Here is a 23,169-nt window from a genome sequence, read left to right as displayed (position 1 = left end):
GTGATTTACTGATTCAGAAAGGAGTTGGTACCCATGAAAAGCATTTGGGGAAGTTTTCTTTGAAACTGTTGCCATTTTTGAGTCTTTACCAAGTACATGTATTTCTTTTTCAAAGCTGAAATCATTTTTAATTTTGCCCCATTTTCATTTGGAAATAGTATAATATGGAGTAAAGTATGTAAAAAAAATTGAACTTTTGTAATTTTGTGCATTGACTTCTGTGAAAGCATATAATGTGGAGATTGTCTTCCCTAATCATTCTCCTTAAGACGGACATTAAACACTATATTGCAGCTTATGTTTGAGTGCAAATCTCTATACTGTCTCCCAGCAGGGTGAAGAATGATAAGCAATAACATTTTCTTATGTATTATTAGAAAACACTTAGTTTTTATTTTATGATTTAATTTTTGTAATAGGTAATATATATAGTGTTGCATAATTAAAAGGAAAAGTTTGTTTTGCGTAGAACAGTTTCTCGACCCTTTTTTCATTATCACTCACATCAGGAACCTCATTTAGATTTTTTTTTCCTAATTGCTTTTCCCCATGACATTTTAATACCATAGATATACCTTTTATATGTTCATGTACTATTATATTATGTATGTATATCTGTTCTTGATACATGAAAAGAGTTATTTATTGCCCTTTTGAGAATGTGCATGATTCACAGTGAGGTTTTCACCTACCCGTTTTTCATAGCAAGCTAGTCCTCCTTCTCCTTTGCCTCTCCTGTTCATAATTTTTTTGTGTATCCTAAGTTTTAAGGCAGGGAAGCAAAGCTTTATTGTTGATATTAACTATAGAGACTTGGTTACAAAGATGATAATAAAGATTTGCTTTCTTTAGTAATGGTTTTGTTAGAAATCTAAATTTGTAGGGGATAAAGATCCAGCAAAATATTTTAGCTTTGTATTAAGTTTTCTGGATGGGTATATGGAAGGAAAAATGGAATGAATGACAAGTGTTAATGGTTGTATTTGTTTACTATATTTCATAGAATGTTTTAAAATTTTACAGGAGCAGCGAATGAAAATTGACAGAGAATTTACTTTATGGCTCAAGGACTGCCATGAAAAGTATGACAAACAAATAAAATTTACATTGTTTAAAGGAATAATTACACGTTCTGATCTTCCTTCTAAAAAGCAGGGCCCCTGGGCCACATACTCAGCAATAGAATGGGATGGAAAAATATACAAAGCAGGACAGCTGGTATGTTTAACTTTTTTTAGATTCAGTTTTTAGTAGAATTTGAAACTAATAGATTTATTAGAATTTTTTTTTAAATTTTATTGAATTTCTTGGGGTGACATTGGTTGGATGTGTTAGAATTTAACAAGTAAAAATAATGTATGTATTGATTGGCTCCTCAGGAGCCAGGAAAAAATGAAAAGGCCAAACTGATTTTAATTACATAATTTAGCATGGCATTTAAAAAAACCTGCTTGTTGCCTAAGGCTCAGTTAGCAAGGTTTTTATTGTTTCTTGTGATAAACTTTACTCAAATAGAGATTTTCAATGTTGTTTTTTTAATGTGATTTGAAATTATGACTTTTTAGCACATTTTATTATATGCTTCTTGTAAGTTACTATGCTTATTGACTGTGCTGTGGAGAATGTAGAGATTAGATATGCTTTGCCCTTAGAGATATTACAGCCTAAAATAGAGATAACCAAACATAAATAATAATAAGCCAGAGAGAGATAACTGCTATATAACTTTGACAGTTCAGAAGGTGAGGAGAAAATTTTCTGACTTTGGATGGGCCTAGAAGAGAGTAAATCATGAAATTATTTGGGCAAGATATGGCATTTGTAAGGACTCTGAAAGAAGTGGAGACTCAGGTTTGCACATTTAAAACTCAGAATTGGATGCAATCAACTAGAAGTAGTGTATAGCTACAGCCTTGTTTTTCTAACATTTAGGGATTAGAATGAAAAGGGGGAGCTGACAAAGGAGAGTGAAAGGGATAGCTGGTGAGGTAGAAGGGAAATAGGAGAATATGGGATACCTGAAGTCAGGTGAAGAGTTGTAAGCAGGGAGTGACCAGCTTTATCAAGTTCTCTGTGGTGATTAAGTAAAATGCTTTCTCAGAGAAGTAATTTGAGCATAGACAAGGATGTTGGTAAGTTCAGGGTAACAGCAAGCAGTAGAGTTGGGTTATGTGTGCGTGAAGATAAATAGTTTAGAAATTAGATTGGAAAGGTAGATTGGGTATAAAGTCATAGTCCTTGTCTGGAATTTCTGAATTGGATTAATGGAAATTACCTTTAGATTTCTCAAGCCATGTAAGGAAAAGAAATGCTGGAGGCAAGTTTTGAGCTAATTTATTTGAAGGAAATTATAACGTGTTGGAATTTGTAAGTCACTGTTCATAGTTTGAAAGCCAGGTTTTATGGTGGAAAAAGGTTTGAAATACTTTGGTATTTATAATAATTGACTTTGGAGGAGTTATGGACCTTTTAGACATATGCATGCATACTATGACATTTTTGTATGAAAAAGGTACTATTTCTTTACAAAATATGTTGGGAGTAAGTAGAGAACTTCACAGTTATAACTTTATTAGAATATTAGAATGCTTTTTTAAAATTCATTTTTCTAATGATAGATATCAAATTTTTTCCTTTTTTAAATGGTTCTATGAAATAATTATTATATTAAACCTGTTTCTCTTAGTAAATATTAACACTAAAGCCTTTTTTCAAAACTAAATATTAGGTCAAGACAGTCAAGACACTTCCTCTCTATTATGGAAGCATAGAAAAATTTTTTCTTTATGGTAGTCATGATGGAGAAGTATATGCTACAGGAGGAGAGGTTCAAATTGCAATGGTAAGACAGCAAGTAATACAAAATATTTATTGAAAGTCTGTTGATACCACTTACTTTTGCTTAAATGTAGAAATAAATGTACAGTATTTTGCTTTCATTTGGTTTTTCCATTGGATAAAGTAGTGTTAGCATGAGTATATTTCATATTTGGCGTTTTTAATCTATAGAACTTAACGTCTGTATGCCCAGTGTTTAACAAACATACGTGTATTATTGCTACTTATCACAGTGATTTTGTAAAGTGCACATTTCATTCAAGTGCCATAAACTAATAAACAATGGAGCCAGAATTCTCTTAAGAATGAATGATTCCAACATTATGCTAAGTGAAATAAGCCAGTCAGAGAAAGACAAGTACCATATGATTTCACTCATGTGGAATTTAATGAACTAAACTAACAAGCAAAATGGAGGCAGACTCAGAGAACAGACAGCTCTGGGAGTGGGGAGGTTGGGTGGGAGGATTGAGAAAAAAAGTGGGGAAAAGAGAGAACTTATGAACATGGACAACAGTGTGGTGATTTCGGGGGTGGAGGGGAATGGGTGGGGGTTGCAGAGGGCATAGAGGGGATAAATAGTGATGGAAAAAAATGAAAAAAAAAAAGAATGATTCCAAACCTGGAGTGGGTTTTATCTCTGTTCCATGCTCTTGTTAATATTTGAATGGTATTTAATTATTCCTGAGGTGGTAACATGAAAAATGGAAATACACACTGAAGTCTAATGTAATAATAACTATTATGATTTATATATTTAATGAGGGTAAATATATTTCTTTGGAAGAAATAAATGAGTGTTTTAATTGCAGCTAAATTTGAATAGTTTTCTTTGAAAGGCTGGTATAAATTTACTTTATTGATTCAGGAACCACGAGCACTGTATGATGAAACAAAAATTGTGCCAATTGCAAAGCTGGATAGGACAGTTGCTGAGAAAGCTGTAAAAAAATATGTGGAAGACGAAATGGCAAGGTAATTCACATTTCAAGCTGTATGATTAAAATAAGAAAAATCAAGAGGGTGGATCATAGTGCTTTCAACTATTCTTGGGTGTGTTGCTATACTTTTCTAATAGGGTATTTGTAGTCTAGATATATATATTGTGACAAACTCCTTAACATTAAAAAATTGAGAGCTCTAGTTATAAAAACAATCCTATATTTTACAGAAAAAAGGAAATTTTATATATCTAAAGTGTGACTGTTACAGGCTCTATGATTAGGGTATGTTAAAGAAAAAACTACTTTGACCTACAAGAAGAAAACTGTAGGAACTTCTGAGAGGTAAAGATTAATGCAAGAGAAGTAAAAGGAAATAGAAAAACAAAACTCTGTCTGTGACTCTTGTATAGCTAATGATGCAGTCATTTTGAATCTCAGTGGTAATCCTTCTGTTTTTAAGAGTTTATTCTGTCTCCAAAGGGTTACTTATACTATAAATGAGTAGAAAAATCATGAAAAATTGACCATTTCTGGCTCCTACTACCAAGAGGTTTTTCCTGACTTTTTAGTAGCCAGTGATGGTTAGGGAGGAGAACACTTTTAGATTATAAGCCATATAAAATTTCAGATTTAACCTTTCAAAATATATGAGAAATAAATATTAAAATTTCTATTAACTTCTATTTTCCTAATTAAGACCATAATTAACACAGTTTGTGAAACAAATATGCTGATTTCCTCCTAGGCTTCCTGATAGGTTGTCAGTAACTTGGCCTGAAGGAGATGAATTATTGCCAAATGAGATTAGGCCTGCTGGAACCCCCATTGGTATGTTTTTGGTTTGTTTTTTTCCTAATACTGAAAAAAGGCTTTTCTTGTGTCTTACATTCCCAATATTTAAAATACCATGAAAAATTAAAATGCACTATGAAGATCTAGCAGATTCATTAGATTCTTTGGGTATAACTAAGACACTCTTACTTTAAATTTTGGACTAATAGGTGCATTGAGGATTGAAATACTGAATAAAAAGGGGGAAGCAATGCAAAAGCTCCCAGGAACAAGTCATGGAGGGTCAAAGAAACTCCTGGTTGAGCTCAAAGTTATATTACACTGTAAGTATAAAAATTAATTTGGATCTTTAATATTGTCCTTAAATGTGTAATGCAGATTTTAATATCTTTGTATAATTATTGATGACCTAGCAATCTGATAGGCACATTGGATTTTATTAAAGTTAGGAATTTCAAGTGTGGTTTGAATAATTCAAGTTTTTTAATTTATAATATTCTAACTTTTTTTTTAAAAAAACCTTTGTTCTGAATTTTCCCATGTAAGTAACTATATGGGCTAAAATATATGTATAGCAATTTGTACTGGGTGGGAATTTAGATAATCTTTAAGATCCCTTTTAAGTAGAAAATACTGTGGCTCTGAACCTGTTGGCCAAAAGTACTTAATTCACATAAGAAGCCTGACCCACTCTTTGGTAAAGAGGAGAGAAATGGGTATTATTGCTCATCTTGAGTCACCTTGTTTGTTAACTTTTTTGTACATTGTTTTTGTCTTGACTGTCAGGGCTGTTTATACCACATTTTGTCTATCCATTCATCCATCAGTGGACACTTGGTTTTCTTGTACATTTTAGCTGTCGTGAACAATGCTGCTATGAACATTGATGTACAAATATCTATTTGAGTTCCTGATTTCAATTTTTTGGCATATATACCCAGATGTGGAATTGCTGGGTCACATGGTAATTCTGTGAGCAACTTTTTGAGGAGCTGCCATGCTGTTTTTCACTGTGACTACCGTTTTTCATTCCCATCAGCAATATAGAAGGGTTCCAATATCTCCACATCCTTGCCAACATGTTATTTTCTGTTTTATTTTTATAAGAGTCATGCTAATTGTTGTGAATGATACCTTATTGGGGTTTTAATTTGCATTTCCCTAATCAGTGATTTTGAGTATCTCTTCATTTGCTTATTGGCCATCTCTACATCTTCTTTGAGAAATGTCTGTTCAGGTCCTTTGCCCATTTTAAAGTCAGATTGATTTTGTTTTTTTGTCTCTCTTTTGTTGCCTTTAAGATTCTTTGTCTTTTTAACATTTGCCATTTTAATTATGATTTGTCTTGGTGTGGGTCTCTGGGTTCCTCTTGATTGGGAGTGTCTCTTCTTCCTGAACGTGTGTGACTTTTTTCTTCACCAGGTTAGTGATGTTTTCCTTTAAAAAAAATACACACACACACATATATATATTATTAATTTCAGAGAGAGAGGAAGGGAGAGGGAAAGAGATAGAAACATCAATGATGAGAGAGAGTCATTGATTGGCTGCCTCCTGCATGCCCCCGACTGGGGATTGACCCCACAACCCGGGCATGTGCCTGATCGGAAATCGAACTGAGATCTCCTGAATCATAGGTTGATGCTCAACTGCTGAGCCACTCTGGCTGGGCAGGATGTTTTCTTTCATTATTTCTTCAAACAGGTTCTCTATTTCTTGCTCACTTTCTTCTCCTTCTGGTAACCCCATGATGCGGATGTTGTTATATTTCATGTTGTCCCAAAGTTCCTTTAAACTATCCTGCTTTTTTATTTTTTTCCCCTGCCCTAATTGAGTGGTTTTTTCTACCTTGTTTTCCAAGTCACTGATTGGACTGTCTGCTTCATCCAGTCTACTTTTAATTCCTTCCAGTGTATTCTTTTTTTATCCTCACCCAAGGATATTTTTTACATTGCTTTTCAGAGAGTGGAAGAGGGAGGGGGAGAGAGAGAAACATCAATGTGAGAGAGACACAAGAATTTGTTGCCTCCCACTTGTGCCCAACTGGGGCCAGGGATTGAGCCTGCAACTGAGGTACATGCCCTTGGCCAGAATCCAACCCAGGACCCTTTAGTCTGAGAGCCAACGTTCTAACCACTGAGCCAAACTTGCTAGGGCCCTCAAGTGTATTTTTGAAATTAGATACAGTATTTTTTATTTCTAACTGGTTCTTGTTCACAGTTTCTATTTTATTTTTCATGCTGTTATAGGTCCCACTAAGTTTTTTATAATTCTCAGTGTGTTCCTTGAGCATCTTTATAACCATTACTTTGAACTCTATACTGACAAATTGCTTTCCTCCATTTCATTTAGCTCTTTTTCTGGAGATAATCCTATTTTTTTCATTTGGGGTCTGTTTCTTTGTTTCCCATTTTAGCTATCTCTGTGTTTGCTTCTATGTATTAGATAGATCTGCTATGACTCCCGGTGTTCATGGTGTGGCCTTATGAAGTAGCTATCCTGTGGGACCCAGTGGCGCAGTCTCCTTGATCTTCTGAGCTGTATGCTCTCGGAATGTCCTTTGTGTGGATTATGTGGGTCCTCATGTTGTAATTGGGTCTTGATTGCTGTTGGCCCGTTTGTATATGGGATCAATGCTCAGGAGACTCAACTCCAGCCACGTCATGCAAGTTATTCTGATGTAGTCCTGATGTGTAGTCTTTGGTTAAAAGTCTCCTCTACAGATAGTCTCCAGTTAGTATTTCAGGGTGGTTGTTCCCCAATATAGCTGTAATATCCAGTTTGGTTCTGGGAGGCTTTGTGAGTAATATCCCCTTACTCTGCTGCTATCTTGAACCCCCACCCATTGAAAAAAAACTTTTAAGGAAAATGAATTTTAATATCAAAATATATCTCTGTATTCTTTTGATTGCCTAATTAAGCTTATTTACACATAATTTTAAAGAATTGAAATAAAGGAACTTAGTGAGCTGAATGAGTAAATTTTCATTATGCTGTTCACTTCCATAGGATAGCTTTAGACCTATCAAAGTTTCAAAATAATTTTTAAAAATTACAGCAAAAAAGAAATATTTGATGCTATTGTGACATTATATGTTTATGTTCTTTATTCAGTTGCACAGGTATAAGTGCTTTTTTTTTTTTTCTCTTATTAAGCTTCCAGTGGAAATAAAGAAATCATTTCACATATTAGTCAACATGGAGGAAAATGGCCTTACTGGTTTAAAAAAATGGGTGAGTTATTCTGAATGTTAAAAATCATATCAGTGCGATGTTGACTTGATTTATAATTTCTTTTTTATTTTTCCAGAGAATATTCAAAAGTTGGGAAATTATACGTTGAAATTACAAGTTGTTTTGAATGAAAGTAATGCAGACACTTATGCTGGAAGACCACTACCGTCTAAAGCAATTAAATTTTCTGTTAAAGGTAAGCACAATACTAATATATAACTATATGCTAAAGGTGGTATTATAAATTAAGGAGGAATAGATAGATAATGTAGTAAAAGATGTTCAACCAATTGCCTAACAGTTTTGATCTTAAAGTGACTTTGCAATTCTTGACAATTACATTTCTTTTAAAATTTGAAGACATTGTTTTCTAGCTTTCATTGTTTCTGGTAAAGTCTCTAAAGCTATTCTGATTTCTGACTTTTGCATATAGACTACTCTTTCCCAACTGCCAGGTATTTGGTGAGTCAGTTTTTTTGTCCCAATTTCTGAAATTTTAAATTCTAGGAATTTTTCTTGAATTATTTTGATTTCCTACTCTGTTTTGTCTTTCTGCAATATCTGATATTAAGATGTTGGACCTCCTGACTGATGTACTGATATTCTTTTTCTAGTTTCTATCTCTTGGTTTTAATTTTCTACTTTATGTGAGATTTCATTAACATGATGCATTACACTTTCTGTTGAGGTTTTTTCCTGCTATCATTTTTTAGTTTCTTTTTTTTTTAAATTATGTTTTTATTGATTTTAGAGAGAGGGGAAGGGAGAGGGAGAGGGAGAAGAGAGAAACATCAATGTGAGAGAGAAACATTGGTTACCTCCCTTATGCACCCTGACAGGGGACCAAACTTCCACCCTGGGCATGTGCCCTGACCAGGAATGGAACTGGCAACCTTTTGGTGCGTGGGAAGATGCTCAGTCAACACAGCAACACCTGCCAGGGCTCAATTTTTACTTTCTAAAATGTATTTTTTATTCTGTTTATCCCCTTTTAGTGTATTCTTCTTCTACCTCATGGACTCAGTATCTTTATTCTCTGAGCCTGTTAATAATAGTAGCATTTTTTCTTGAAACTTTTAAACTTTTTTTCCTCCATGTTGATTTTGTGTGTGTGTATTTGGGTCTTTCATATTAGATGCTCTCATATGACTGGTGATTTACTCACATTTAAGAATAGGACATTTGAAAACTTTTATTTTATTTGGGGAGATTATGATGTGGACATTTTTAGGTTTTTCTTTCTTTATTCATATTCCCCAGAGTGGATGGAGCCTTCCAGTCTCCTGCTAGGCACGGGTAAACACCTGGCTGCCTACATTTTGGGAGCCAAGCTGGGGAAGATTGAGTTTCACATTCAGTATTTAATTTTCACTTGATTTTTCTATTTTCAGTAAACTATGACACTTTTGGTAGTGCTGTTTTCCTCATTCCTTAGACCTACTCTTTTTTATCTTCCCCACATAATAAGCTTCCCCATCTATTGCTGGGGCTGAGGAAGGCAGTTAACTGGCGCTGTGTATTGAAGGGTGGGGATCCATGGAACTGTTTCTTAAACAGACTTCAGCAGGTCTTCCTTTTTTCATTCACTTTCACTCCAATTTGATTCAACCATTCCTGAGATTTTTAGGTGTCCTGTAGAGTGAATTAGATTGGTTCTTTGCTTACTTTGTTGTGATTGAGGAGTTGAGGTTCTTGGGTCTTTCTGCTAAGTGACATTTATCTGTATGTTCTCCAGCTTTCAAATTCTATTACTGCTGTCTTTTTTTCCTGTGTTGCTTTTATAGGTTTAGGCCCCTTTAAGAGTAAAAAATTTCTGTAGTGTTGTTATTATGGGGTTTTTGAGAAAACTGATGTAAGTGCCTGTGATCACTTTGCCGCCTTTATGAGATAGGCCACCATGGAGATCTTTCCTTTTTGGACATATAAATCTTCCACATTTTTTTTTTTTAATCCTCCCCTGAGGATATTTTTTCCATTGCTTCAGAGGGAGTAGAAGGGGAAGAGAGAGGGGGGGAGAGAGAGAGAGAGAGAGAAAGAGAGAGAGAGAAAAAAACTGCAGTGTGAGAGAGACGTATTGATTGGTTGCCTCCTGCACGCATCCTGACTGGGCAAGGTATCAAGCCTACAACCATGGTTCCTGCACTTGGCTGGAATTGAACCTGGGACCCTTCAGTCTGCAGGCTAATGCTCTAATCACTGAGCCAAACTGGCCAGGGCAATCTTCCACATTTTTAAAACAGCTGTGGAACACATTCCAGCAGTTTTCTGTTGACAAACATTTTAATTGCTTTCCTTTTTTTTTTTTTTTTTTTGGCTATTACAGACTATATTGGTTTATGGGGCAAAAAATTATGTTTGCTTTGTGCTAGAATTTCTCTAGTGTGGATACCAAAAAGTAGAATTGTCAAACTGAAGTGCATGTGCTTTAACATTGTAAAGATATATATAGGGTGTCCCAAAAAAATGTATACACACACTTTGAATAATTATAAAGGCAGTATTTAATAAAATACATTTCATTATCAAAATTGAGCTATCAGCTGTTACAGTGTGTATACTTTTTTTGGGACACCCCTATATATTTACTGTCAAATTGCCTTCCCAAAAGGTGTGGTACCCTCACCAACAGAGTGAGAGTTCCAGTTTCCCTATGATCATTCCTGGCCAACCTATATTATTGTTTAGCTAATTGGCAGTTAAATTATTTCTTTAATTATTAGGTTATGCACCTCTTCCAGCCTTTATTGGACATTTTATGTCATTTGTGAAAGCCTGTTCATTTGCTATGGCCATTTCAATAGTTAAAGCTGTGGTTCTCAAATTTAGCTTTTATCTGAATCACTGGCAGGGCTTCTTAACAGATTGCAGGGCATCACAGAGTTACTGACTTCGTAGATTTGAGGTGAACCCTAGGATTTGTATTTCTAATAATTTCCCAGGGATGACTGAAACTGTTAGACTAGAGATTATACTTTGAGAATAGCTGATTTAGAGGAGGTTTTATGTATTCTGGATTTTAATTCTGTGTTGCATGCGTTGCAGATATTTTCTCATATAGGACTTCTAACTTTGTTTATTGTATCTAATAAGATGTAGTTATAGCCCGGCCGGGCGTGGCTTAGCGGTTGAGCATCGACCCAGGATCCAGGCGATCGGGTTTCTATTCCCGGTCAGGGCACATGCCCAGGTTGCGGGCTCGATCAATGACTCTCATCATTGATGTTTCTATCTCTCTCTCCCTGAAATCAATAAAAGATATATTTAAAAAAAAAAAAAAAGGTGTAGGTATAAATCTGTTTGTACCTATTAATTATATATTTAATAATGTTTTGCCTTAGTTTTTCCTATGATAGAGTTATAAGCATATTCTTTATTCTAATAATCTCTACTTCTAGAATTTTACTTTTATGTATGGGATGAAATAGAGATCTAACTTTATTAGTGGATTTTAAATATAACTTATGTCATTTTTGCACAGATTTAAAATGCCATCTTTATCATATTTTAATTTCCCGTATATAAATGCATCTGTTTCTGACTTACAATGAGTTTTCTGACCAATGAATTTGCTTTTTATTTTTACCTTTATTTTTTTAAAGAGGGTAAGCCAGAGAAGTTTTCATTTGGTCTTCTGGATCCTCCTTTTCGTGTTGGAGTTCCATTCAATATCCCTCTGGAGTTCCAGGATGAATTTGGTCATACTAGTCAACTAATAAATGATATTCAGCCAGTTCTTGAAGCAAGGTATTTTGAAGTATCAACTTGTATTTGACGTTTAATATTTGCTAAGCATTTACACTCTCTCTCTTTTGTGTGGGGGAGCTTAAATATTTTGTATGTGGTTACCTTCAGTATTATCATTAAAATGTTTAGTGGCTTTTATGATATTTGGGGGATGTATTTAGCTCTAAGCTATCCTCTGTGACTACAGGGTCATGTGTAAATTGACTCGCTAAAATTTGTTTTGACTGAATTTACTGTTAAAGTTCTTTAGGCAAGACTAATAGATCTGCCTTTCTTCATTTATTTTGGTAAGTATGATATGATGTCTCCTGGTAATTAATTGTTAGTTATAACATGTTTATGTTATTGTTGTTTGCTTAGAAGTTATCATTTAAACTGAGAGATAGTACCTACTAGGTTTTTAACCTGCTAATGCAGTTTATTTTGGTTTGTTTTAAAATCCATAGCAATAAAGTATATGCTTTCCATGTAAATTTGAGTTCTTTCTTAGAATTTGACTATACTTAATAGTTCTTTAGTGTAATATGATTGGCTTATATTAAGAAATAACTCTTAAAAATTTAGCAATTTGTCTGGTGATATAATTGAGGTGGTTCGTTATTTTTCATCACTTCTTTCTGTGGTGCCTAGGAAGAAATTCATGATCAGTTTAAAGAGCATGAATGCTAGGTTTTGTAGAGTTGTTTTTTTAACTGCATTGGCTACCAAATTTGACTTTTGGGGACCACTTGTTATATATACTTTCTTTTGTCATCTGTGTGTATTTTTTCCCTTATGGTATAATTGTTTACTCTTTCAGTCATTTGAACATGTACTATATTCCAAACATATGCTAACTGGAGATATAGAAGTGAATCAGGACATTGTCTTTGTCTTCTAGAAGCTCACAGATTAGTGAGGTGTAGATTATTTGCTATCTAGATTTATACCATGGTTAGGTTCCTGAAAAGCAATACATAGGTATAAAAAATACTTAAAATTAATTTTACAGATTTATGTTCTCTTAGTATGAAAAAGTGATTCTTGTCTTTTGACATATCACATTCATTTAAATATTAAACAGTAAAGGAAGAATTGAATACAGTTGACCCTTGACCGATGTGGAGATTATGGTCATTGACCCCTACACAATCAAAAATTCGAGTTTAACTTTTTTTTTTTTAAATATATCTTTATTGATTTCAGAGAGAGGAAGGGAGAGAAGGGAGAGTGAGAGATAGAAACATCAATTATGAGAGTCACTGATCAGCTGCCTCCTGCGTGCCCCTGACTGGGGATCGAGCCTGCAATCCTGGCATGTGCCCTGACCGGGGATGGAACTGTGATCTCCTGGATCCTATGTCGATCCTCTGCTGAGCCACACCCAGCCGGGCACGAGTTTAACTTTTGACTCCCCAAAAACTTAACTAATAGTCACCTGTTAAGTTCAAACCTCACCAATAACATAAACAGTCATTTAACACATATTTTATATGTCATATGTATTATATGCTCTATTCCAATAAAGTAAGCTAGAGAAAAGATAATGTTATTAAGAAAATCATAAGGAAGATAAAATTACATTTACACTATTTTTAAAAATCTGCATATAAATGGACCTGCACCATTCAAGACAATGCTGTTCAAGTGTTAAGTGTACTTAAACATGTTTGTCTAAAAATAAAACACTAAAGCCCTGGCCAGGAAGCTCACTCAGTTGTTTAGAGCATCATCCTGATATGCCAAAGTTGTGGGTTCGATCCCTGGTCAAGGCACATACAAGAAGCAACCAAGGGATGCATAAAATAAGTGGAACAACAAATCAATGTTATTCTCACTCTCTTGCTCTTTGCTCTCCCCCCTTCCTCTCTCTCTAAAAATCAGTCAATAAGTAAAAAATAAATAAAACACTAAAAAGAATCCCATACAGTCACAAATAGTGCATCACTTGACACCTGTAACCGTTAACCTATTGTCAGTTATAATTTCCATCTTATCCTGGATAGGATATTCTTACATGTGAAGTCTCTCTCACATACATGTATTGATATTTAAGATTTTGGACTTTTAAAAAAAAATCATAGTGGCATTGCTTTGTGAATTTATCTTCAACAAATTATATATGACCATTGTCTGAGTGGATTTCTTAGATTTTTTTTTTTCCAGTGTTGTATTTTTTAAAATTATTCACATATATTCTCTAAAGAATCAAATAATTTGATAAGGCTTATTATAAAAAAAGAGCAGTTCCTTTTCCTTGTGCCCTCCCCACCCCACCCGTAATCCACATTTCACGAGGTGAACCACTTTCAACTTTTGCACTTGAATTTTTTAGTAACTATTGCCGTATTTCAAGTAACTTTTATATTGCTACTTCTTGATTCTTCAGTGTTAAGCATTATCTGTTGATTTATGGTTATGGAAGATGAGAACATACTCTCTTGACATCACTTCTATTACAAATAAGCCTCCTTTCTGTTTCCTCTTTCAATAAAATTATATTCTGGCTTGATTAGTAATATAGTGGTTTTTTTATTACAAGTATAAGTAAATGCTAGTCACTTTCTCTGTTGTACAACTTTGTTGTTATACTTTTTCTTTGCTACGTATATTAAAAATTAAACCCTAAATTCTCTGCCAATTATCTGGTCTCTTCTTAAGATGTTTAGGTGCGTAAATAATCTGTTACTTTTATATTCTTGGAAACATCTCTCTTGGAACTTGTGGTGTATTCCAGTCCAGACCAGTTGTTTTTAGGCTCATTAACAGTTGTCATTCTGTGATCTTCCTTCACCTTCATCCTGGGATTTCCTTTGTCTCCTGTATTTGGAAAACATAATTAAAAACAAAACCTACTCCCAGCCTAGAAAACTTCTTCACAGATGTGGAAGAGAAAGAAAATATTGTTGAATAAACATTAAGCCAGAATGTGACATTCATCATAGGCAATTCAGTGAAGAGATTGCAAAGACTGTAGGAAATCTTACACTTTTATATTGATAAGTGGATCCAACCCATTATATTCATGTTTTCAAAACAAATTGCTAAGTATCTTTATGTCTGGATGTGGGGTTTGAAATTTGGACTCAGCTGACTGTAAGGCCCAAGAAACTGGGAGATAGAGCTTTATCTTCATTGATGAGTACACTTCAGAGAGATGGCTCTGAGGTCCCTGAGGAAATATTCCTGAATCGTGAATCTGTGAAGTGGCTTATTTTATTTAGCATTTAACTTTTCATAGATCTCCCATTTTCTATAAGCATCCCCATTTTCCTCTCCTTTTACTGAAGCACATTCACTAGTTTCCTAAGAAAGGGGACGTGAGATAAAATTATTGCTCTGCAAATGTCTTTTTTCTAACCTAATGATTGATTAAATTAAAAAATGGACACTATTTTCTGTCAAAATTATGAAAGCATTTCTCCATTTCTGCCTTTGAACTTTTGCTGTTGCTAATAAATTTAAACTTGGTTCATTTTCCTTTTTATGTTTCCTGTGTTTTCTCTTTGGACACTTATAGGGTCTACTTTTTATTCTTAACAGGGCAAAATTTTATAGTGATACATGTCTGTTTAGGTCTCTTCATTATTTGAAGTACTTCATTCTCTACCTTCCATTATCACTGTTTTCTCTTCCTGGGATCCTTATTTATTTGATATTGAACCTTCCAGACTGGTTCTCTTATTTTCCTAATTTTTCTATTTTTCTTAATTTCTGACAGAATTTTCTCAACTTTATAACTTTTCCATTGAGTTTTTCCTTTCTGCTATACTTTTAATTTCTAAGATTATTTCTGGTTTTCTGAATGTTCTTTTGTAGCTATTCTTTTTGTTTTATGAATGTAATACTTTTTTTCACTGATAAATAAATGGTAGTTTTTAAAAATACTTTACCTACACAGATAATCTCTGTTGTCTCCAAGCTGTTTTATGTTTTCCTCTCTTTACTACAGGTATCTAGTAATTACTGGTCATCTCCTTATAATTGAGTGCAGAACTAAAGTGCAGATGGGAGACTTGGAGTGTGGGAGATGCTGATGACTATGAACTCCACTATAGGGTGATCTGCTTGTAACACTTTCTTGGAGACCCTGTTGTCAGTATCTTTAGGTCTTTTTTTTCTTGGGCTGGGCTGTTTTCTGGAAGAGAAATCTTTAGTCTCTTGTTTGGAGAGGAATAGTTTGGTGCTCCAGGTTCCTGACCAGTCCAGTAACAAAGCTGGGATGAGAATGGGATGTGAAGAGCTCAGCATCTACATGCATTTATTCTGGATTACCTCTTCTAATCTCTTTATTATCTTACCCTCTCCTTCAACTTTCCCTTGGTTCAGAGAGTCTCTGCTTTAGCCTTTTTCAGAGAATCATCTTTTAGTCATCTGACAGAAGCAGAGAGGAGAGATCCGGGAATGTAGGTTTTCACAATTATTTACTTACTTGTCTGTCTATTTTGCCTTTCTCTTTTGACCCCACTTTTAGAGATAACTGGTACCACCAATTCCTGAGTCATACACCTGGGAATTCTGTGGTATAGATTGGTTTCCTGCTTTTTCCATTGCTATTTTAGGGTTTAGTTTTTTGTTTTTAGACTACTAAGTCATTCGTTACTGTATTCAAGTAAGTTTTGTTGTGCTTGTCTCTTCCTCCTTTCCTCCTTTTCCTTATCTTTCTCTTTCACAGTAAATTAAAGGAATCTCTTTGTTGTCATATTTCTGAGGTTTTATGAGGTCGTGAAAATAGATGTGTGCCTTTAGTGTGCCATCTTCCCCAAGGAGTTTATCTTGTATGCCACTGTGCACCTTTTTACAAACATGTTGTTTAATTTTCACAATTAATTCAGAAATACTTGTAAATATTTAAATTCCATTCTTCAGAAAAATTAGGCTTTTTCTCCATCATGGTGTACTTTTTCTTTATTTTCTCACCTTACCTCTTGACAGAGTAAAATGTTTACACTCTAAAGATCTATACATGTTCAAAGGTGATTTAGAAATCAAATTGCCCGTGGTAGTAGATTAGGGATCTCAGTATATAGTCTAACAAGATTACATCCTTACAAGGCTGTACTTGATATTTTGGACTTCATCTAAATTTGCCATTCAGTTTAATAGATGCCAAAAATTCTCTAAAATCCCATTGGGTGAAAGATTTGGCAGAATCCATGGCAAAGTGTGAAGAAATGCTTAAACCTGTCCTATTTGGATTTTTTTTTTCACCCTAGGCCTATACCCATGGTATAGCATTTGCTTATTTCCTACCTTGTATCTTTACAAATTTAATATATGCAGTTTTACATTTACAATATATCTATCATTTGCAGTATTTCGCTTTCTGTTATCATTTATCTATACTTGTTGGATCATTTTTCTGTGGAAAAGAAATTAATAGGAATTTGCTTTTCTCTGCAGTCATTTCTTCCTATTTTAAAAAATACTATTTTATTTTAAAAATGAATTAAACATGTGAATGGCATATGAGAAAATAAAACGCATTTGCAGCTTATTTGTAGGTAATAGAGGAGAAGTTACAAAATAATTAATTTTTTTTCCAGTGGTTTATCTTTACAATATGAAGAAATAACCAAGGGACCGAATTGTGTAATTCGAGGTGTTATAGCTAAGGGCTCTGTAAACTCTTGTCAAGGCAAGGTAAGCATTGTAAATAAATGTTACTGTTGTAAAAATGAAATTATAAACTGAAAATCAAAGAACTTATTTTTGTAACAAGATGACAGTAATGTTGGGTTCTTAGGAATTAATCAAGATCTTGTCACCTGACTTACCATTTACGTCTCTAAGAAAAATCAGCATGTTTGCTACTATTGTTAAACATTTATTAATTAACTATTTTTCCACTGTCTCCATCATCTTTATTTTAGTCTTTTCACATTCAAAGCCATTTTTTAATACAAATATCCAGTACTGTATTGTTTCTTTTGTGTGTGTGTGTGTGTGTGTGTGTGTGTGTGTGGTTTTAATTATAGTTTACTTTCAATATTATTATTATTATTTTATTTTATTTTTTAAAATATATCTTTATTGACTTCAGAGAGAGGACAGGAGAGAGAGAGAGAGAAACATCAATGATGAGAGAGTCACTGATTGAGCCCAACAACCTGGGCATGTGCCCTGACCAGGAATCGAACCCCCATCGCCTGGATCCTAGGTCCATGCTCAACTGCTGAGCCACGCCCGGCCAGGCTCAATATTATTTTGTATTGGTTACAGCATAGCGGTTAGACAATCATATACTTTACAAAGTGTTTCCCCTGATACTTCCAGTACTCACTTTTTCTCTCTCTTTTACCGTCTATTTTTGAATTCTTAGAACAGAAACAAATATATGAGAAACTTTAGCTCACTTCTGTAAACATATTTGGTTTGGTATTTGGATAAAAGTGTCTTGGGAGGGATAAGGTTAGGGAAAGTAAAGCCATAAACTTCAGTAAGGTAATTTATTTTCAATTAGGTATATAAAGAACTAATTGATTTATATGACTAAAAGGAACACTATGGCTAATAACTTAAGTAATCATACTCTTTTTTCACTGTATCATTACCTTCAATATATATTTTAAATATTTCCCTCTCAGAATGATGTTTAAAATAGGACATGTGAATTTAAGTACTATATACTGCAGTGTATAATCAAATCAAATTAAAAATCAAGTTTTGTGCTTCCTTCTGAACTTATATTTTATTGGACTAAGAACTTGAATGGAAAATTTGATTTTTATGAGATAAATTTACGAAAATTACTAAATTTTAAAAAACTTCTCATTTTGAAATAACTTCATGTTTACAGAGGAATTAGAAAGATAGAATACCGAGTTCACATTTACTCTTCACTCAGCTTTCTCTGTTAACACCTTATGTAACCATCCTGTATTTATCCACACTAAGAAATGAACATTGATACAGTACTATTAACAGCACTATGGACTATATTTATATTTTTCCAGTTTATTCACTAGTGTTTTTTTCTATCCCAGAATGTAATCCAGAATATACTATGTTGTATTTGTAGATTTGTAGATTTTTGTGTTTTTCCACTTGACTATTTTCCTACATTTTTTATGTCAATCCTGATTTTGGTCATTATTCAGAGGTTATGTCTTATAAATCTGAAGAGACTGTTGTCTGTAAAGAAGCAGTATGTAAACTATTTTACCTATATCTCTTAAATACATACGTAAATATATAATTGTATATATAATTTTAGTTAATATAAAATTGCTAAGTAGTTTTTTATAATGGTATGAAAACAAAAAGCAAAAACAAATCAGAACTGAGGTGATAACATACTTAAGTATTTATTTAAGACTTGGATTTGTAAATTTTTTCAACAGAATTTTAATCTGAAGGTTATTCTTCCGGGTTTTAAAGAAGAGTCGCAAATTTTGAAAATTAGATTACTACCAGGTAATATTATTTTAAGAAATATTCCTAATATTTACCTTTTAAATAACATTCTTATAATAATGTATAATGATGCTTTTAAAGGTGAAGTATTATGGTATAAGCCTTGGAAACACATATGAATGTCAAACATAGAACTGACAGAAATGACCAAATAAGAAACAGGAAAACATTGAAGACTTTAGTGAAATTCTAAAAATAACTTTGGGAGGAAAATTTGAATACTGAAAATTTTTTGGGGAACTATTTTTAGGGCTATACTTATTAGGCTTATATTAGAACTGGATCAGTACTTTACCTTTTCTGAAACAACTGTGATGATTTTGTATTTTAAGAAAAAAAGTTTCTCATGTATTTATGTTGTTAACTTGATAATGACTTACCAATTTGGAAGTGAAGTTACATTAAAGTTACACAGGGTAGAAAATGATGGCTAATTTGAGGGACAGTCTTATTTTAGAGATTCACAGAGTATATTCTAGACTCAACCCTTCTGGGTTTGAATCTAATCTGACACTTATGAGCTAGGTAAACTTATATGTGTCAGTTTCTTCATGTGTAAAATGAGAATATTTATTTTCAGAGTTGTGGGGATTAAATGAGTTAATATAGGCAACCCTTCCTTTGCACAGTTCTATGGTAACTGAATGGAGGACCCAGTTTCAATATGAATGAGGTTCTCAACACAGTACTGCTCAAAGTGAGAACTGCATGTGCTTGTAAAATGCCTAGAACGGTGTTTGGGATGTAAGTTTTAGCTCTGATATTAATGATACCATGATTATATATTTATATCTGATCTTTTGTACTGGTTTTAAGTGAAAAGAAACATTGGCTATTTTATTTCCTTTTACAAATTCCAGTAGTTTGAGATTTCCCCCAAGCGTGAATTGATAAAGATGTAAAAATTGGTACATTAGTAAAAGTATAATAAAGTATTACATATTAATAAACAGATAATGCTTTTATTTGAGAAATTAACTAAAAGTATGGATTAGTAACGAGGTGGTTCTGACATTGTTTTAGAATTCAAGAGTGAAAGTGATCAAGTAGGAAGTAGCACTGTATAGTGATAATGGTCAACAGTTTTCATATTACAGACCAGAACTTAAACCCGTGTCTGCTACTCTCTAGCTGTTTGGCCTGGACAGGATACTTAATCTCTCTAGATCCCAGTTCCTTGTCTATAAAATAGGGACAATAATATTACCTTCTTTATTAAGATCATTGTGAGGATTATATGAGAATAGTACTTTATTAAAATTTAATGTGTTTGGCATATAGTAAAAAATACTAACTAATAATATTGTAAAGTAAAATAAATGTTTATGGTAACTGTTCTTTATAAACTTGTGTTACCAGCATTTAGCGTAAATTGAATTTGAAAAAATCAGTGTTTATAGAGACATCAAGTCACCTTGCTACAGAAGTGTAAAACCCTCTTTTATTAATCTTAGAGGAAGCTTGTGTTGTAATTTGCTTATGACAGCAAAGTAGTGAGCAATCTAATAAAATTATCTCGTTATATCATTACACAAACTGATCCTTTGAACATTATTACTTAAAACAGGCTTGTAGTTACCTGTGCCTGAGAAATCAGTCATTGTATAAAGTTTGTTAGTAAATAAAAATGTAGTTTATTAAATAAACTTTGCTTTTCTTCTTGAATGCTTTTCCCCCGGAACGTATTTTAAGAATGTATGGTGTATAGGTGATTTCTAGCATGAGTTATCACTGTGTCATATATTCGTTGCATAAAACTAAGTCTACACATCAGACATTTTTATACAGTTGAGACAGCTCTGCTCATATGTAGAATTTATGCAGTTGGGGGATAGAAATGATAAAACATAGATATTGGTTAGTTTTTGTCTTAGCATTATTTATAAAATATTAAACATTGAAATGTTAAAAATGGTTTCTTTTGCTTTTTCAATATTTCAGTCTTAGAAACTTGAATCTTTCATTATAATTTTCTGTAGGTCCCCCTCATCGACTGAAAGTGAAACCTGATTCTGAAATTTTAGTTATAGAAAATGGAACAGCTTTCCCATTTCAGGTAGAAGTTTTGGATGAATCAGACAATATAACAGCACAACCAAAATTGATTGTTCATTGTAAGGTAAGCTATTGTAAGATAAAGAATATGTAGATTTTATTTTAAATCCCATTGTAGTAAATGGAAATGACTGTATCTTTTAGCTGCTTTTTAGTAAGTCATATAGTATCTGTGTCTTTAATGATTATCCCATGGAGAAATTTGTGGGATATCTCATTGCCAATAGTTTTCAGGATCCCTAGGCCAGTAAAAATGTAAGCTATGCTGAGTTTCCTAAAGAAATTTATGAACTAAAGATTCCTCTCCTCTCCTTCCTTGGTTCATTCACCTTATTTCAGGTGAAGTATTTAATTTATGAATAAGATGATAGAACTATTCCTCAGTATTGGGGATGGATGGATAAACGAAAATGACTAAAAGGAAAGGAAAACCCAAATAGTTTGTGTAGTAAAAAAAGAACGAATAGTGAGTGGTTGAGGGAATCGGATTTTCTTCCAAAACAGATAAATTTTACCTAGAAATATAGAAAATTAACTTTTTTTTACTCAGAAATTCCCTAGAATATTAGTGAATTCTACTTAGAATTTTCTAATTTATTGCCAGAAATAGTAGCTGTAGTGAAGTGCTTGAAAATTTATTTAATAATTTCATAATTGAAATTATTTAATAATACATTACAGTTATTGAGGTATTAAATTATTTTTTATGTTTCTAATAGTTTTTAGGTGCTCCTAATCTTCCACTCTATACTGTGGATTGCAGTAGTTCTGGAACCAGTATTTTATCAGGATCTGCAATTCAAGTTCAGAATATTAAAAAAGACCAGACGCTTAAAGCTAAAATTGAAATACCTGTAAGTTGTTATTCATTGCTATTATATTGTCTTCATACAAATATCCTTTAAGAGGTTTATAATAAATTCTGTAAAGTTGTTTGACTTTTAAAAATGAGGTATTAGAGGAAACAAGATGGTGGCATAAGTAGCAGCTGCACCTTCGGCCTCCCGCAGCCACATCAAAATTACAACTAAAATATGGAACCACCATCGCTCAGAGCCTCCTGAAATCTGGCTGAACAGAAGCCCTACAACCAGGGAACTGAAGAAGCACGGAGACCTGTGGGAGGGGCAGAGACCTGGGCGGATTGGGGCTGAACCCCGGAGATGTGGCCGCAGGCCCACACCTGGTGCCGTGGGTAAACCCGGGAGGGACATCTCGACGGTGGAGGTTTCCCGGAGGAGTGAGGGGTCCCAGCCCCACATCAGGCCCCCAGCCCAGGGCTCCAGGGCCAGGAAGAGACGTCCCCACAACTCCGGGCTGTGAAACCAGCGGGGACTGTCACTGAGGGTCCCTGAGGCTGTGGGAGCCCCAGCAGCTCCTCTAAAGGGCCCGGCACGGACTCACTCGGACACGCTCCCTCTGAGCCCCATCGCCAGGCAGCAGCTTGAAGGGAACCTGGGACACTTGGGGAGGAACTAACCTCCCCTGAAATTGGGGTGAGAGGTGGAGGGGCAGCCTCTTCCCAGGCAGAAGGGCTGGCAGAGGCCATTCTTCCTTTGGCGAGCCCTCCTTGCACAGAGCCCGCAGGAATGCACCATATTTGAATCTCAAGCACCTGACTCACACCTTTGGCTCTGCCCCGGTGATTCCTGGAGGCCCCGCCCCTCCCTAACTGCAAGCTCATCCAAGCCATTTCCAGTGACTTTTCTGTGCAAGTGGCCTCTTGAGCCCTATGCTTAGGACTTTCCTAAAATCTCTCAAACAAGCAGCAGTGTACCCCATACAGCTTGATAAGTGGCCCCAGGCGTGGCACTAGGGGCACCCTGCATTGGCTCATAGCTTGGCCTCTCCTGGACACCTCCAAGCCCAGCACAAGTAGCAGCCAACTACGGTTTGCTGTGTAGCTTATACTGGGTGGCCCTGGGCAAGGCACTGGCAGAGGCTGACTTTGCACCTCCAGGGAGGCCCCAGAGACAGTGCACCTGGTGGTCAGACTCGACCATGCTGGATTACAACCCTAGCTCATCCACAAGTGACACACTCAAGGGGGGCACTTGGTGACACCAAAGTCCCACTGAAGTAAATCCTGCTCCATAGGGGTGTCTCCAGCACAGCAGCTCTTTGGCTGTAGTTGCAGCTGGTCCTCACAGTTGCTTGGCCAGGGGGT

General features: G+C 34.6%; 1 protein-coding gene across 2 annotated transcripts in view; it reads left to right on the top strand.

Moving 5' to 3' along the window:
- SMCHD1 (structural maintenance of chromosomes flexible hinge domain containing 1) overlaps positions 1-23,169 on the top strand; it is a 117,933-nt gene that overhangs the window by 39,985 nt on the left and 54,779 nt on the right. For both annotated transcript variants that reach the window (XM_087818980.1, XM_087818981.1), the window contains exons 13-24: positions 1,024-1,218; positions 2,729-2,842; positions 3,707-3,813; positions 4,528-4,610; positions 4,784-4,897; positions 7,731-7,808; positions 7,885-8,004; positions 11,408-11,552; positions 17,078-17,174; positions 18,875-18,947; positions 20,927-21,066; positions 21,722-21,856. In XM_087818980.1, the coding sequence (XP_087675106.1) occupies positions 1,024-1,218; positions 2,729-2,842; positions 3,707-3,813; positions 4,528-4,610; positions 4,784-4,897; positions 7,731-7,808; positions 7,885-8,004; positions 11,408-11,552; positions 17,078-17,174; positions 18,875-18,947; positions 20,927-21,066; positions 21,722-21,856 (1,401 nt within the window). The remainder of the gene's footprint in view (positions 1-1,023; positions 1,219-2,728; positions 2,843-3,706; positions 3,814-4,527; positions 4,611-4,783; positions 4,898-7,730; positions 7,809-7,884; positions 8,005-11,407; positions 11,553-17,077; positions 17,175-18,874; positions 18,948-20,926; positions 21,067-21,721; positions 21,857-23,169) is intronic.

The sequence above is a fragment of the Miniopterus natalensis genome, chromosome 7 (genome assembly GCF_054644295.1).
Source record: "Miniopterus natalensis isolate mMinNat1 chromosome 7, mMinNat1.hap1, whole genome shotgun sequence".
NCBI classification, from domain to species: Eukaryota; Metazoa; Chordata; class Mammalia; order Chiroptera; family Miniopteridae; genus Miniopterus; species Miniopterus natalensis.
Note: the sequence above shows the minus strand (reverse complement) of the source record. Positions and strands in the feature narration are given on the sequence as shown.